The following is a 13688-nucleotide window of genomic DNA, read 5'->3' on the forward strand; positions in this document are numbered from 1 at the left end:
TGCAGGGAATTAGGAAAGGTACACTGATATTATTACAGAATATAATAAAGAGGTGAGAAGAGCTATGAGAAACGCGTGGAGAGAATTCTGCCAGAGTATTGATATGGTAACCTGACTGTGCAAAATTCTTCTCAAAGTCCTTGCTCGAAGCCCCATAAATGTGGTAGGTAATATTTAGTGAAGATGGGACTAAAACGAAAGAGCCTGAGGAGACCCTTCAATGTTCACTGAACACACACACATGCTTCCTAGGATCTTCTTGGCCCTTTGAAACATCTGCCATTCAAAGCAGACGAGAACTTAGAGAGAGCTCGTTTATGGAGGACTGGAACTTTGCAAAGACTGTCGTAATGATGACTGTCGCCAGGTCCTGATGACTTTCTTCCTGCAGAAAAATACGGACTTGGTGTTACCCCTTCTTCTAAAACATTCTATAGACCTAGTGTTAAATCCTTCTATAGACCTGTAAGATTCGTTCTTCCGTACGACCATGGAGAAGGTTCTGGATAGCCATCTAAGAGACACAGTTCTCATCAATCGTCCCTTACATTTAAACCAACATGCCAATCAGAAAGAACGGAGAGAAACAGCCATACACTGTTTTGGCTGGCAAGACTGAGGAAGCTATTGCACAATAGGAAGTGGCCTTAGCAGTATTCCTGGATATAGAAAGAGCTTTTGATAATACGAGTACCCCCTTAATAGTCTCTAAACTTACATCTTGGGGTACTGAGAAAGCTGTTGTTTATTTATTTATTTATCAACGGACAACCATTTTTTATAAGAATAATACAAATTAATTAATTCATGACAGACAGCATAACCGAACAGATTTATAATAAAACATTGTGTGTTAGTTTTGACTATGCAATAAGTATCAAAAAATAACAAATCATAAATAACACTAACCAACTCGAAAACTAATATAACTTGAGTATAATAACAATAACAACAACAACAAGATAAAAGAAAAACAATAATAAACATTGAATTAACAAGATAAATTTAGAGCAAATAACAAACAACAAGAAATAAAGTAGCAGATCTACTTGAAAAAGTCTACATTTAAAAGAAATCAGGCAATTAACAATGTACAATCTCATTCAGCAGTGAAATTTTAGAAACAATTATTAATTCATAAAAAATGTACAAAACAAATAAGTTCAATTTGTAGTCTACCGTGCTAGTTTTTACCTTGTTGTCCACGTTGGCCACGTGCTTACGGACGAAAAGCTCCCTGGACCTAGTTTTGAGCAGTGGGGCATCTGAAGGAGGTAAAGGCAAGTAGTTCTGGAGCATCCACCAAGTTGTTCATCAGCTTAAACAGATATGCAACAGATGTTGTTAAATGGATAGAAAACATGCTCAGTAGCAGAAGAGTACAGGTACACTGTATGGAGTTGAAAGAGAGGTAAAGAGTAGCGAGGATGTCCACAAGGTGGTGTATTGTCACCAGGCCTGTGTAAAATAGTTGTGGACGACCTATTTCGGCCTCAGAATGAACGGGAAATATATGCTGAGGGCTATGAAGGCGATGTTGTAATCCTCATTGGTTGGTAGCATATGGTCACTGCCTGGAAATAATGCGATGGTGTGTCGAAAAAGTACTAGAAGTTAATCCTTTGAAGATTATCCTGATACCATCCATCAATAAGAGGAAGCTGGAAATAACATAGCCAGTTCTTTTTGGGGGCCAGGTACAGGGTAATCAAGGAGTATCTAGGAGTCAAACTGGATAATAAAATCACCTGAAACAGTCATCTGAAATAAAAAATAGCCAATCTCAGACTACATTGATGATGGAGGGACGTGAGGCAGAATGCACATGGGGACATCGACCCATCATGTCTCATTGGGCGTACGGATGATGATGGTGTATGGTTCATTAGTATGGTGGCCGTAAAGGCCGGTAAAGTTCAATAGTGCATTAAAAGCCTGTCAAGAATTCAGGTTAACTTGCTTGGGACAATTGATGCCATGAAATGCACACCAACCACTGTTATAGAAGTAGTGCTATACCTCTCACCTTTTGACATAATTGTCGTTAGAGAGGCTATGATGGCTGCCAACAAACTCCAGGGCAGTAAGAACCGGCATTATCATCATAAACCAAGCTCTCAAAAATATCTGAATTCTAAAATTTGATATTCTAGATATTATGTACGACAACATTTCAAAGGTTACGGATGGGGGAAAAAAATTCAGGTCAACATTAATGAAGGAGATGAATGGTCAGATAGAATACACGGACGGATCGAAGACTTTAAAGGGTACTAGGACAGGTATTTGGAGATCCAACCCTAGAGCCAGCTCTAGCTTTAGCCTACGCAAACTAAGAACTGTTTTTCAGGCTGACGTCACTGCCCTTGCGGAATGTGCAAGATATAAAGTGGAGACAGGCTATAAACTAAAACTATCGACATTATCTCGGAAACGGTGTTGTTATTCAGGCCTTTGCCAATCATCACTGTATCTCAAAGACAGTGTAGGAATGCCTTATGGCTATGAAATCGCTAGCGAAAACGAATACAGTTGTTGTAACGTAGGTTCACAGAGTAAATACAGTACTAAGGGAGCAGATAGTTGCACTAACTTAGGAGCCAATTATCCTTATATTCGTCCTGAGCAAACGTGTGGAATTTCCTACATCTTTACTCGGAGATTGGTTGTCAAGTGGGTGCTTTAAAAACACCACAAATATTCGTAAATAACTGACGGTAACGTCAAGTAAAGCGGGTGCTCAATGGACCACTAAGAAATATTGCAGCAGATGAGTAGAACCCTTTGAATGAGTAGAATGACCCTGGTTTTATAGCATGACATTGGATGTTGCGAAGCCACCGGATCAGAATTTCTATTCATGTTAAGGAAATCCTGTGCAGGAAATGTGACGAGACTGATGAAACTGCTGAGCTCGTCATATTAGAATGTTCGGTGTTACAGAGCAAACGCTCAAGGTCCCTTGGTTTACTTAGGCACACTGTTGAGATTGGAGCAGATAAGCATTTTTCATGGTTTTAGTATACAGGTAGGTCGAAATGGGAGGGTATTAATTGAACGGATTAAAATATGAAACAATAATTTCTTCTTAGAATAAATCTTTTCTAGAGTTTTCTTTTCTTTTCTACACTTAAAACCCATCGCCAGAAACACAACTAAAATTGCTATCACCTTTAGACAGCTAGATAAAGATACTAGATCCCATAACTCCGTTAATTTATTTCACGCACTCATTTAACTATTATGTACGTGCCTGACGGTTGGTTATAAGTATGTAACACTGAGAAAATATGATCTGAAAAAACGTTTTATTTCATATCTTTGACCCTTTTAATTCCTTCCCATTTCGATCTCCGCTAAAAATTGCGTGTCTGACAATCCATTTCTTTTTCCTCAAGGGACCTTTTTCTATCGATTACAAGTGAAACGAGGAAGTGAGCTTATACCGTTTAAATTAGCTCTCGGAACCGAGCAACATAACGAGGAAATGCCCCAGTATTACTTACGTAGGTCATTTTAATTTAAATAAATCTAATTTATTGCAATCTATTCAGTTTTATTACTCAATGGCAAGTTCTGTACGGTTTCTAATAGGAAAATTTTGAGCGAAATGTTAGATATCACTGAGGACAAGGTCATTAGTAAAATTTCGTACTACCTAATTTTGGAAAATTCTTCCAAATTTTTCGTTTTCATCAACATATTTTCAAACACTGTTTTAAAATAAATTGTTAATGTTTGGAAATTGGCAAGAGAAACTTTATAACGTGGGAACGATAAGTTCTTGAGGAAACCACGTGTGGTTGATAATGTTCCCAAACTAAATCATAAAGGAATTTATTAAAAGACCAGACTTGTTTGCCATCCCAGTTTTGGTAAGTGTAATATGGAAAATATTTTTTTCAACATGACAATTTTAATAATATTTTGTACTGTTGGTTTTCTAATTGAGGCAAAGGCTTTTATTCTCAACCAAGAAAAAATAGGTAAGCAGCAATAATTTTCTAAAATGAACTATAAAAATAGTAAAATATGATACACATGTCTAACTTAGTATGTTAAGTTTTTGCGTAAGTAGTTTATGTATTGCTCTGTTTTTAATAGTTCTAATATACATCCATTTATGGAATAAGTTATGGTGATATGCTGTTGTTGGGAAAGCTTTTAAAACTTTCTAGAGATATCGAATTCTTCGAATTTGCTTTTCTTTATACTAGAAAACTTCATTTTAAGTGGAAGTGTAAGGTCTGTGAATGAACGTGTTATAATAATATTGTATATAAAAATAATTTAAATATTAACTAATATCAAATTAAATTAGATATTTAAATCCAATTTTTTAATACATGTGATTGTGTAAGATTTATTTATTAATTAATTTTCAGCGTGTATTTATATTACAGGTAGAATACAGTTTAATTTAGCCCAAGCATTTTTTGCAATAAAAATAATATATAGGCCTGATTTGTGTTAGTGTTTTTAATGATATGGCTGTAATGGTTAGATTCTGTTCTTTCTACACACACGAGTCTTATGGATGGATTCTTACAGGACATAACATTAGCAAACTACTGCCGTTGTTGGTTGACTCTAGTTGCTTCTCTTATTCGCTAATCTTCATGAGGTACAATGATATTAAACTGTAACCAACTAACAATGATAAAAAACTGCTTCTATGAGATAAATTCCGCCTGTAAGTATGCAGGTGCAGTCAGTCACCTGTGCCTCATTGAAATTAACTCAAAAACGTAAAGACGCACATCTCTATAAATGCTGAAGCGAAAAGTTATGAATTTATTATGTTCTGTTGCAAATCTACAGATCTGACGCTGCACAAGAACTGGCCTCTGGTGTATCACGACGAGAACTGTGGCCGCAGCAAACTGCCGCTGGCTTCCAAGTCTATTGGTGGCCACAATGTCGACTTGGGAGAATACCCGTGGATGGCACGTCTTGTCTACAGATGTAAGATATCCCATATTGCAGATCGCATTATTTACTATTATTATAATTTTCATAATAACAATGGAATTTTAAATCTGTTATTACACTCTGTCTTCATAAAGAAAATTAAAAAATTGATTTTGTGAAAAAAGAAAGTACATTATATGAAACTTTACAAACAATGTTAATTTTAATCTCAAGTAAAAGAGCTAGTCTCTGGCACCAGCAACACCTTTAGCTCTGCGTGTTATAGTATTCCACTTACGGCACTGTATTTTATATTATTTTAAGATTTATTAAATAATAGCCGAGATGACAGACTCAAAATAAACCAAGAACCTTGCACCTCTAGACGATAAGGTTTTGCTAAAGTGATTGGGTACGGGAAAAAGGCTATTACAGAAATATAGACTATACTTCTCAGATTCTCTATGGAACCTAACATTTGTTTATCTCATCTGGTTTGTTTGATTATCTTGACTGGCTGAACTGGTTGTACCAGTTATGTACCTTTTTGGAGGAAAAGACCTCAGGAGACACCGAATTAAAAATATACACTAATATTAACACTACTCGCATACCCTAAAATTCTAGTATAATAAGTTGTATAATGGGTTGGTGGGACATAAAATAATGTATAACAACACTTATAATTAATAACTTTTCCTTTCGATTACGAGTAGTATTTATAGAAATTCTGTTCTTTAAACGAATATTATTCAAATTAGTATTGGAAGGATATCGGAGTACCTTTTGAATCTTATATTAGGTTTGTGTAAAAATATGTTACTAAATAATTACTAACTGATAAATCAATCGTGGTTGTTACTCAAACGGTAGCTGAAAACCACGCTGTACATAGTGTGGACTCTTGTCCAGCAAGAAAGCTGAAAATAAAATCCTATGATATTTGGCTTAAATAAAGACGAACTGCTTAACGATGTATGGATGAGAAAATATTATGTTCATATGTAAATCTCTTAAAATCCCGGTAATATCCTTAACTATTCTTGGATCGCTAAATTTTGTAGACTGGCCTTATTGGAGGAAGACTAATGTAGGATCTGGTGCTAAATGCTTTACTCATTTCTCCTTTTCTTGTTAAAAAAATAAACTGTTCTAAAAAATATGTATTTCATATGCAACATATACGAGTAGTCACCATGTGTTGCGCCTCTTATAAAGCTCTAGTTAAACTTAAGCCCACTTCAGTACATACTTGGTATAATTATCTTTTGATAAGAAAATGATATTACTGAATAAAAAAGTATTCGATTTATTTCGATTTCTCTGAATGAGAAAAATAATTAAACCTGATGTCCTTGAAGGGTATCCTACATGTTTGTTGTTTTATTAGCTGTTTTTGATTTAAAAAAAAAAACACAAGACATAAAATATACAATATAATTATTTTACTTGTCATCCGTACGACATTTTTGATATGAAAGTGTTCTTTAAAATCTCAATTTTATTGAATTCGATTGCCAGGACACACTAACAACTTAGACATTTTTAAGCAGAGAAAAAAAACTCTTTACATCTCAATTAACTATTCCACAGATCCAGCTATAGTGTTTCACGCTGTAACTTTATTAAAATATTTTTTAAATATTATTGTTGATAGCTTCCAGAGACGATTCCGAGACCGGGGCCTGCGGTGGATCCCTGATAAACAAACGCTACATCCTCACAGCGGCTCACTGCTGTCTTGATGACCCTAAAAATACATTTGGAGAAGTGATGTGAGTTTTTTTTATAACACACAAATCGAAATAATTAGTCAACACTATAAGAACAGCGCCCTATTATTGGTTCAAATATTTACATTTTCCAGTGTATAATTTTTTCCGTTCTAAAACATGACCTTTTCATTAGTGTAAAATGTATAACTTTTTATCATAATGCCCAAATAACAACTGTATGCTTATTGTTGTGTTGATATTTAATTTGATGCACAAAGCGACTTCTTTTGTTGCACTATAACATAGATCTATAATGCAGCAATGTTTGGTATTTTTTTAGTAGAAATAAAGAAAAAAACAGCTGTTTTTATACCTCTACGTCAACTATTTTGAGTGATTATATGGAAGTTGAAATTTTCCTTCCGTATGATTCTATCTCGGCGCTTTATCGTAAAACACGATTGGACACCAAAAAGAACCACTAATGCTACTCGGGTAAAAACGTTTACGATTGATTTTTTATTGCTGTTGCTTAAAATTGTGTAATTTTAAGGATTTCATTTTATATACTATATTTCTGTTTATACTATATTTGCACAGTTTATAAAACTACGCAGTAAATTTTTACTGCTTTTATGCAATTATTTTCTTTATTCTCTCCAGGGCATACGTTACATTGGGAGAATATGATGTTCATCATATAAAGGACTGCTACAGAGGAAACTGCGCACCTCGCGTCTTGGAAGTTGAAATTGAAAATGCAATGAAACATCCTCTTTAACCAAAAAAAGAACCCTTTTGCAAATGATATTTGTTTAATTCGACTCATCCATGACGTCGAGTTTACTGGTAATACATATTATAAGTTCTTCAATATTTAGCATACAGATAGTTTTTAGTATTACATAAATATGTTATACATGTATATATATATATATATATACTCGCCTTCGGCTCGCTGGGGGCTACGCCCCCAGGCCCCCATTTGGGTGTTGGCTAAATTCGGGGATAAGCATAGTTCGGTGATTGGTTAAATTCAGACGTGAAGTTTCCAAATTTTATGTATCCGTTCTCGAGAATCTTACGGGTCGTAATGCTTCGCTAACGCTCAGCCAAAAGATGTGTGGTGTATAATATTAATCAATTGATGTGGTAGAAGAGTTAAGTTATGTGTTCGTGAAATTTGGAGACAAGAAGAATTTGGTTTTAACCAAAGTCAGAGGACGTATGTATACCATAGTTTAATTTTCCGGATTTACCCAAACTTTTGACTTTGAGGGTGTTTTGCGGCTTAACCGTTAGAGATACGACTTAAAGTGACTGGACCTTTCATGTCGGAAATTTAATTTTGTCTATCAGATTTGAGCTACGAGCTCTGGTTTAGGAGGTACAGAGCGTGGTAGTAAAGTCTGCACCTGTCAACTATTGTAAATTGTTGAGTGGAAATATAGTAAAAAACCTACCCTAAGTCAAAATTTTTAAATTGTTTAGGGGGTTTTATTTGCTCAGGAGTTTATATAGTCATGCCAGGAAATTCCCAGGGGGGGGGTGTTAACGTTACCGGGGGGTTAAGACATCAGGGGGATATTTAGTCATACCAGGAACTTCCCAAGGGGGGTTAAGAGATTTGATTATTGGTAAAATTTGGACATGAGGTCATGCCAGGAAATTCCATGGGGGGGGTTTAAATGTACCGGGGGGGTAACACATCAGGGGGTTTAATTTACCACACTTTTGCCTCTTAGAGTGTGTTTTTTGTGTTTGTAAGCAAAAATAATAAAATTCACTCTGTCCCTAATTACTATTGAACTTCGCTAACGCTCAGCCAATTAATGATGTGCTCTAGTACACGTTTACTAGTCACTCGTTTACTTAGTAATACAAACTCAATCTGGAACTCATAACGAATTACACAAATTTTAGTCAGAAAAAGCAAAACCCCTATAATTGCCAAATTACAAAAAATATTTTGCCTTTGAGAGCGTGTAACAGGCTTACAGTAAGATATACAACAATAAGCTACTTTTTTGTAGAACCTACCAATAGCTGTTTATAAATGTTTTGATATTTAAGCTAGCATAATCGGGTCAACCGCTATGGAATCCAGTAACAAAATCTTCACGTCGAAATGACAAAATATTGACATTTATTAACCAAACCGATGGAGGTAGAGCAAAAGCTTACTGGACCTTTTTTGTAGAACGTAAAATTTTGTATTAAAATCAAATTTTTAATCCGGACTATAACTAAGGTTTTTGCTTACAATGGAGCCCAGAAAACAAAATCTCACGTAAAACTCAAAAACTCAAAACTTTAAAACGCGTTATGCGGCCAAACCGTTGAGGATAGGGCAAAATGTTACTGAACTTTTTTTTGTAGATCACGTGATTTCCTAAATCGGATTGGAAATTTGTTTTGAGCTACGACCAACCGTTTAGCCGCTATCAAGCCCGGAATGTAAATTTGTAGGCGAAAATTTCCAAATATTTTCACTTAATCGCGTTTTGCGGTCAAACTAATGGAGATATAGTAAAAAGTCACTTGACCTTTTTTGTAGACCATATTATTTCCTAAATCTTACCTTTGTTTTATTTTGACCTCCGACCAATTTTTTCGCCGCTATCGACCCCAAAAACATATTTTTCACGTGAAAATTACAAAAAAATTGCACATAATCACGTTTTTTTTTCGGCCAAACCAACGGAGGAATAGGGGCAAAAAGTCACTGAACCTTTTCTGTAGATCGCGCAATTTGCTAATTTTATTGGTCAATCAGATTTGAGCTACGACCAACGGTTCGGCCGCTATCGGGCTCGAAATATTATTTTTATCGAAAAAATCTCTGGAATGTCAAATATTCGAGCGTTTTTGTCGCTTAACCATGGAAGATAGAGCAAAAAGTCACTGGACCTTTTTTGTAGTTCACTTCATTCCTGCCCATGAATTTTTCGTCAGATCTGAGCTAGCTCGAACGGTTCGCCCGCTATCGGGCTTACAAAAAATGCCTGCAGGGGTGAAAAATGCGCGAATTTTCTCGAATTTTTTTTAGGGGTTTAAAAGTAAAAATGTCTGGTTTTCAGACTTTTCCTCCGGGTCATATTGTGAAAGGTACCTGCGTGCCAAATTTCACGTTTCCAGCACTTCTAGAAGTATGTCAGAATTTGTATCTATATATCAGTGAGTCAGTTTCACATGCGGCTGTATAAGTATTTAGATATATATATATATACGCCACATGACGTATGGAATTAACGAAAACTACCAATAAATAGTGTAGTAGTTTAAATGTAAATAACGAATGTCGAATTAGAATGAGTTAGTTTTCCGTAATAATCTTGGCTCTCCCAATTGAGGGGTTTTCAGCATACATACATTTAATACTAATAACTCATGATCGTAGAGGAAAAAATTATGTACTTTTGTGACTTACTGTATAATATTTGTTTCTTTAGTAAAAAATAGTATTTATATGTTAGGTTATTTAGATTTATATTTATAATTTGGATATATAAAACTGTAAGAGTTGGCTGCACTGACTCTATGAGCGGTGACTCATTGGTAGAAGCAATTAAAAATACCCCTTCTAGATTGTAATGCCATCACGTAACATCACCTGATCGTCACGGCAGGCGTATCTGATGCTTCGCCCCCAGCCAGCATTATAAAATATGGATTCGTGTGTGGTAGACCTCCATTTCTTTGTTCGTTTGTGCTATGCACACGTTTTTTAAAACTCTTTTAATTGTAATCATTTTTAAAGTCATTCCATATTGGAACAATACAAGATATAGGCTAGTTCCGACCCTATAATGACACCGTAGAGTTTAACTTTGTACGATCTTGGATAGATGTGGTTATACCGTGTATCAACGGCCCACCCTAATGACAATGACTCTTGGTGTGAACTGTGTTTATGCTCCATCTCTGATTTCACCTGCAAATTTGTCTAAAGACATTGTGTCGAACCTGCGGCAGAATTTTGGGTGGATAAGACATCTCACTCGTACCATACGACAGGTGAAAACTTCATTCCGCTATCCAACCCCTTACTCTCTATGTACACTTCCCCTTCATATCCAAATTCGATTAAAAGTAATTAAAACTACTCATGGTCCGAGCATGATTTAACACTTAACTTTTAATTATTGGCCTCATTTTTATCAGTTACAGTCTAATATTCATACTACACCCCCTTTAAAAAGGACATTAATTTTCATCAAATATAAAATATTGAGGGAAGCTTCTTAAGTGTTTCATTCTATAAAATCTTAAATCTGGCTGGTATGAACATTTTATACTTTAGTATGTGTTGGATCTGCAAAAATATAATTGCTTTTTTAATTAAGGATGAATAATTTTAGTTTGATACTATCATTATCAAATATTAACGCTTGTCAGATATTTTCTATGAGGTTGATTTTTGCATCTATTTACTTGCTTATGATACTAAATGATCAAAATCAGGAGAAAACCTTATTATGTATAAACTTTTAATTATGGCTCAAAACATTTAAATCTAAAAAATACTAGGCAAGTCGTTACGTTTTGCTACTTTAATGAACAGTTCAGAATAAAGTACTAGATTTAGAATTGCTGAAAAAATTTAAATTTTTAAAATATTAAGACGAAGAATATTGATACAATTTCGTTTATATAATATTTCAATCCCAATCATAAATGATGATGTGATTGCAGATTATATACAGCCAGTTTGTCTTCCCTCCGCAATAGACAACGATGAGAAGAACTTATATTATCTGAACATGACAGTGGCAGGATGGGGGACCATGGAAAATTGTGAGTATTAAGTAGAAATAAATATTTATCATTTATTTATTTATAATTGTTTCATACAAACTATCTCGTGTTTGTATTTGTTTAATGATTTCTCGATACAATTTTAAACACATCTCACTATAAGGAATTATAAAAAACTGAAAGAATAATTTTGTATAATAATAAAAGGTTAGGCGAATGCAGGCTTATAAATGTTTTGTTACTGCAGAAAAAGTGCACAAAGTAATGAAGAAATGTGTAAAACAATACATTATGTATATAATAATATTTACACAACAATAACAAAAACACTGTAAGTGTCGAGTTTAGCTTCAGTCCACATTCCTTTTTAGTGCAGCATCTGAAATCTGAGCTATCACAGACTTGACTCCTGAAATATGGACTAATGTTCATCTCTATCGTTTCTACATTAGACACACCTACACTGAAAAATATAGAGCAATCCGGATGAAGAGTTATTCTAATTATGTAATAAGGTGTACACATGAGTACACTGCGATGGTGAATAGCACGATTACATCGCACAGTGGAACAAAAGCAGTTTTGAGAATTGTTTTTAAAATAAAAAAAAACAAAGGACACAATACGAAGCGATATAAGACATATATTTATTTAGAGTGTTTTTGCTTTTTATGGGTTTACTATCATATCCTAAATTGTGCCAACATATCTATCGCGAAACAACCTGTATATACATTTTCCAAAAACCTTAGCAAAGCGTCATCTCTTACAATTTGAGCCAAATGCGTCAGAACTGTAATAATTTGGTGAAAATAAACAAAAAAACTACAATTCATACTAATCAGTATAATAGTTCTGTTATCAGTACCGGTACCAAAATGATTAATTACAGTGTATTAGAGTTAATAATAATTATAATAAATGTTCGAAAATTTGACGAAAAGTCACAACGTACGACTAAGAAATGTTTAATTCTTGTTAGCTGAATGATAAACAACATATCACTATAACATGAGTTTCCTACACATAACGTAGCTATGGTGACAATGGTTAATTCAAAGTGAATCTTCAGTTTAGCTGCAGTTCACATTACTCTTAGTTCGCCTCCAGTTCACCTTCAGACGGATATGGCTTCAGAGATCAAATGCTCTACTAAAGAGGAAGGTGAACGGGAACTAAACTCAAAATCCACATTAAATAAACTTACCACCGCAGCTAAATTATTGAAAATGCTTGTAAATATTTCTAAGGCTAAATAAATTAAATTGTTTCCTGAAAGTTGCACTTTTAGTTTACTGTGGTAGTAACTATTATGAGGTTTTTCTGCAATTTCTTATATTTTAAACATACTTTTGCTAAGCATTCTATTTTGGATTTGTAGTTGTTTAAAGCGAATGTGTAATATATTCAAAGTGACTTGAATTATTTGCTGTTATACAGTCCCCCAAACCAGAAATCCACATACACTCCAAGATGTCGACGTTGTCGTCAGGCCTACGGAGTTCTGTGATGTCCAACTAGGAATGCAATTTGACTGGGTGAGTCAGATCTGCGCAGGGGCGAGTGAGCCCAGCATTAGCCCTTGCCCTGGAGACTCTGGGGGTCCTCTCATGTATTACAACACTACAGGAGGCTCAGGCAGATATGAGGTCATGGGTATCGTCTCTGGTGGCTACCCTTGTGTGTACACCAACCACGAGGCCCATCCTGGCATCTACGCTAGAGTGTCCACCGCAATGCCTTGGATCTTAAATAGCATCCACTGATGATTCGTAAATTAGTATAATGGGAATTGTAATCTGAAATTGTATAACTTGTGGTTCAGCTAAGTTTGTGGTTAATATATCACATATAATAAATTGAAGGTATGTTTCTGTTTAATTCTACCTAAAGTGTCCTAATTTTATAAATGAAATTCAAACAAATAAAAGATAATTAATGAGTTTTCTTATATATGGTTAATACAAAAGTGATACTATTTGATTTCACGCTGGAGAAAATTAAAACATTCAGTTGAGAAAAACACTCACACATTTATTTGTATTTACAATGATCAAACTTTAAAGTTCATAAAGAATACTTATAAATAATAAGCACTTTTAGATTTGCAATGCAAATTTTGTTACATATGTCTCATTTGAAACTTGAAATATATAATTATAATTCATTTTGTGTACATACAGCTCATACTGAAATATGGAATAGCATCTGGTGTGCCTCACCAAGTAGTGAAACTATGTTCACAGCTCAGAAAGGTGTTAAGAGCCCCATGATGGGTGCAAATTACAGAACCACCTGTTGCCC

At 34.7% G+C, this 13688-nt stretch overlaps 1 protein-coding gene across 1 annotated transcript; it reads left to right on the forward strand.

The window, feature by feature from the left end:
* Positions 1 to 3888: 3888 nt before the first annotated feature.
* LOC124373054 (melanization protease 1-like) lies at positions 3889 to 13166 on the forward strand. Its single transcript, XM_046831457.1, has 6 exons — positions 3889 to 3986; positions 4822 to 4965; positions 6569 to 6681; positions 7418 to 7475; positions 11322 to 11423; positions 12825 to 13166. Exons 1-6 carry the CDS (start codon positions 3908 to 3910, stop codon positions 13148 to 13150), a joined length of 822 nt encoding a protein of 273 aa, XP_046687413.1. The 5' UTR covers positions 3889 to 3907; the 3' UTR covers positions 13151 to 13166.
* The last annotated feature ends 522 nt before the right edge of the window (positions 13167 to 13688 follow it).

Source organism: Homalodisca vitripennis, unplaced genomic scaffold (genome assembly GCF_021130785.1).
Source record: "Homalodisca vitripennis isolate AUS2020 unplaced genomic scaffold, UT_GWSS_2.1 ScUCBcl_4743;HRSCAF=11107, whole genome shotgun sequence".
Taxonomy (NCBI): Eukaryota; Metazoa; Arthropoda; class Insecta; order Hemiptera; family Cicadellidae; genus Homalodisca; species Homalodisca vitripennis.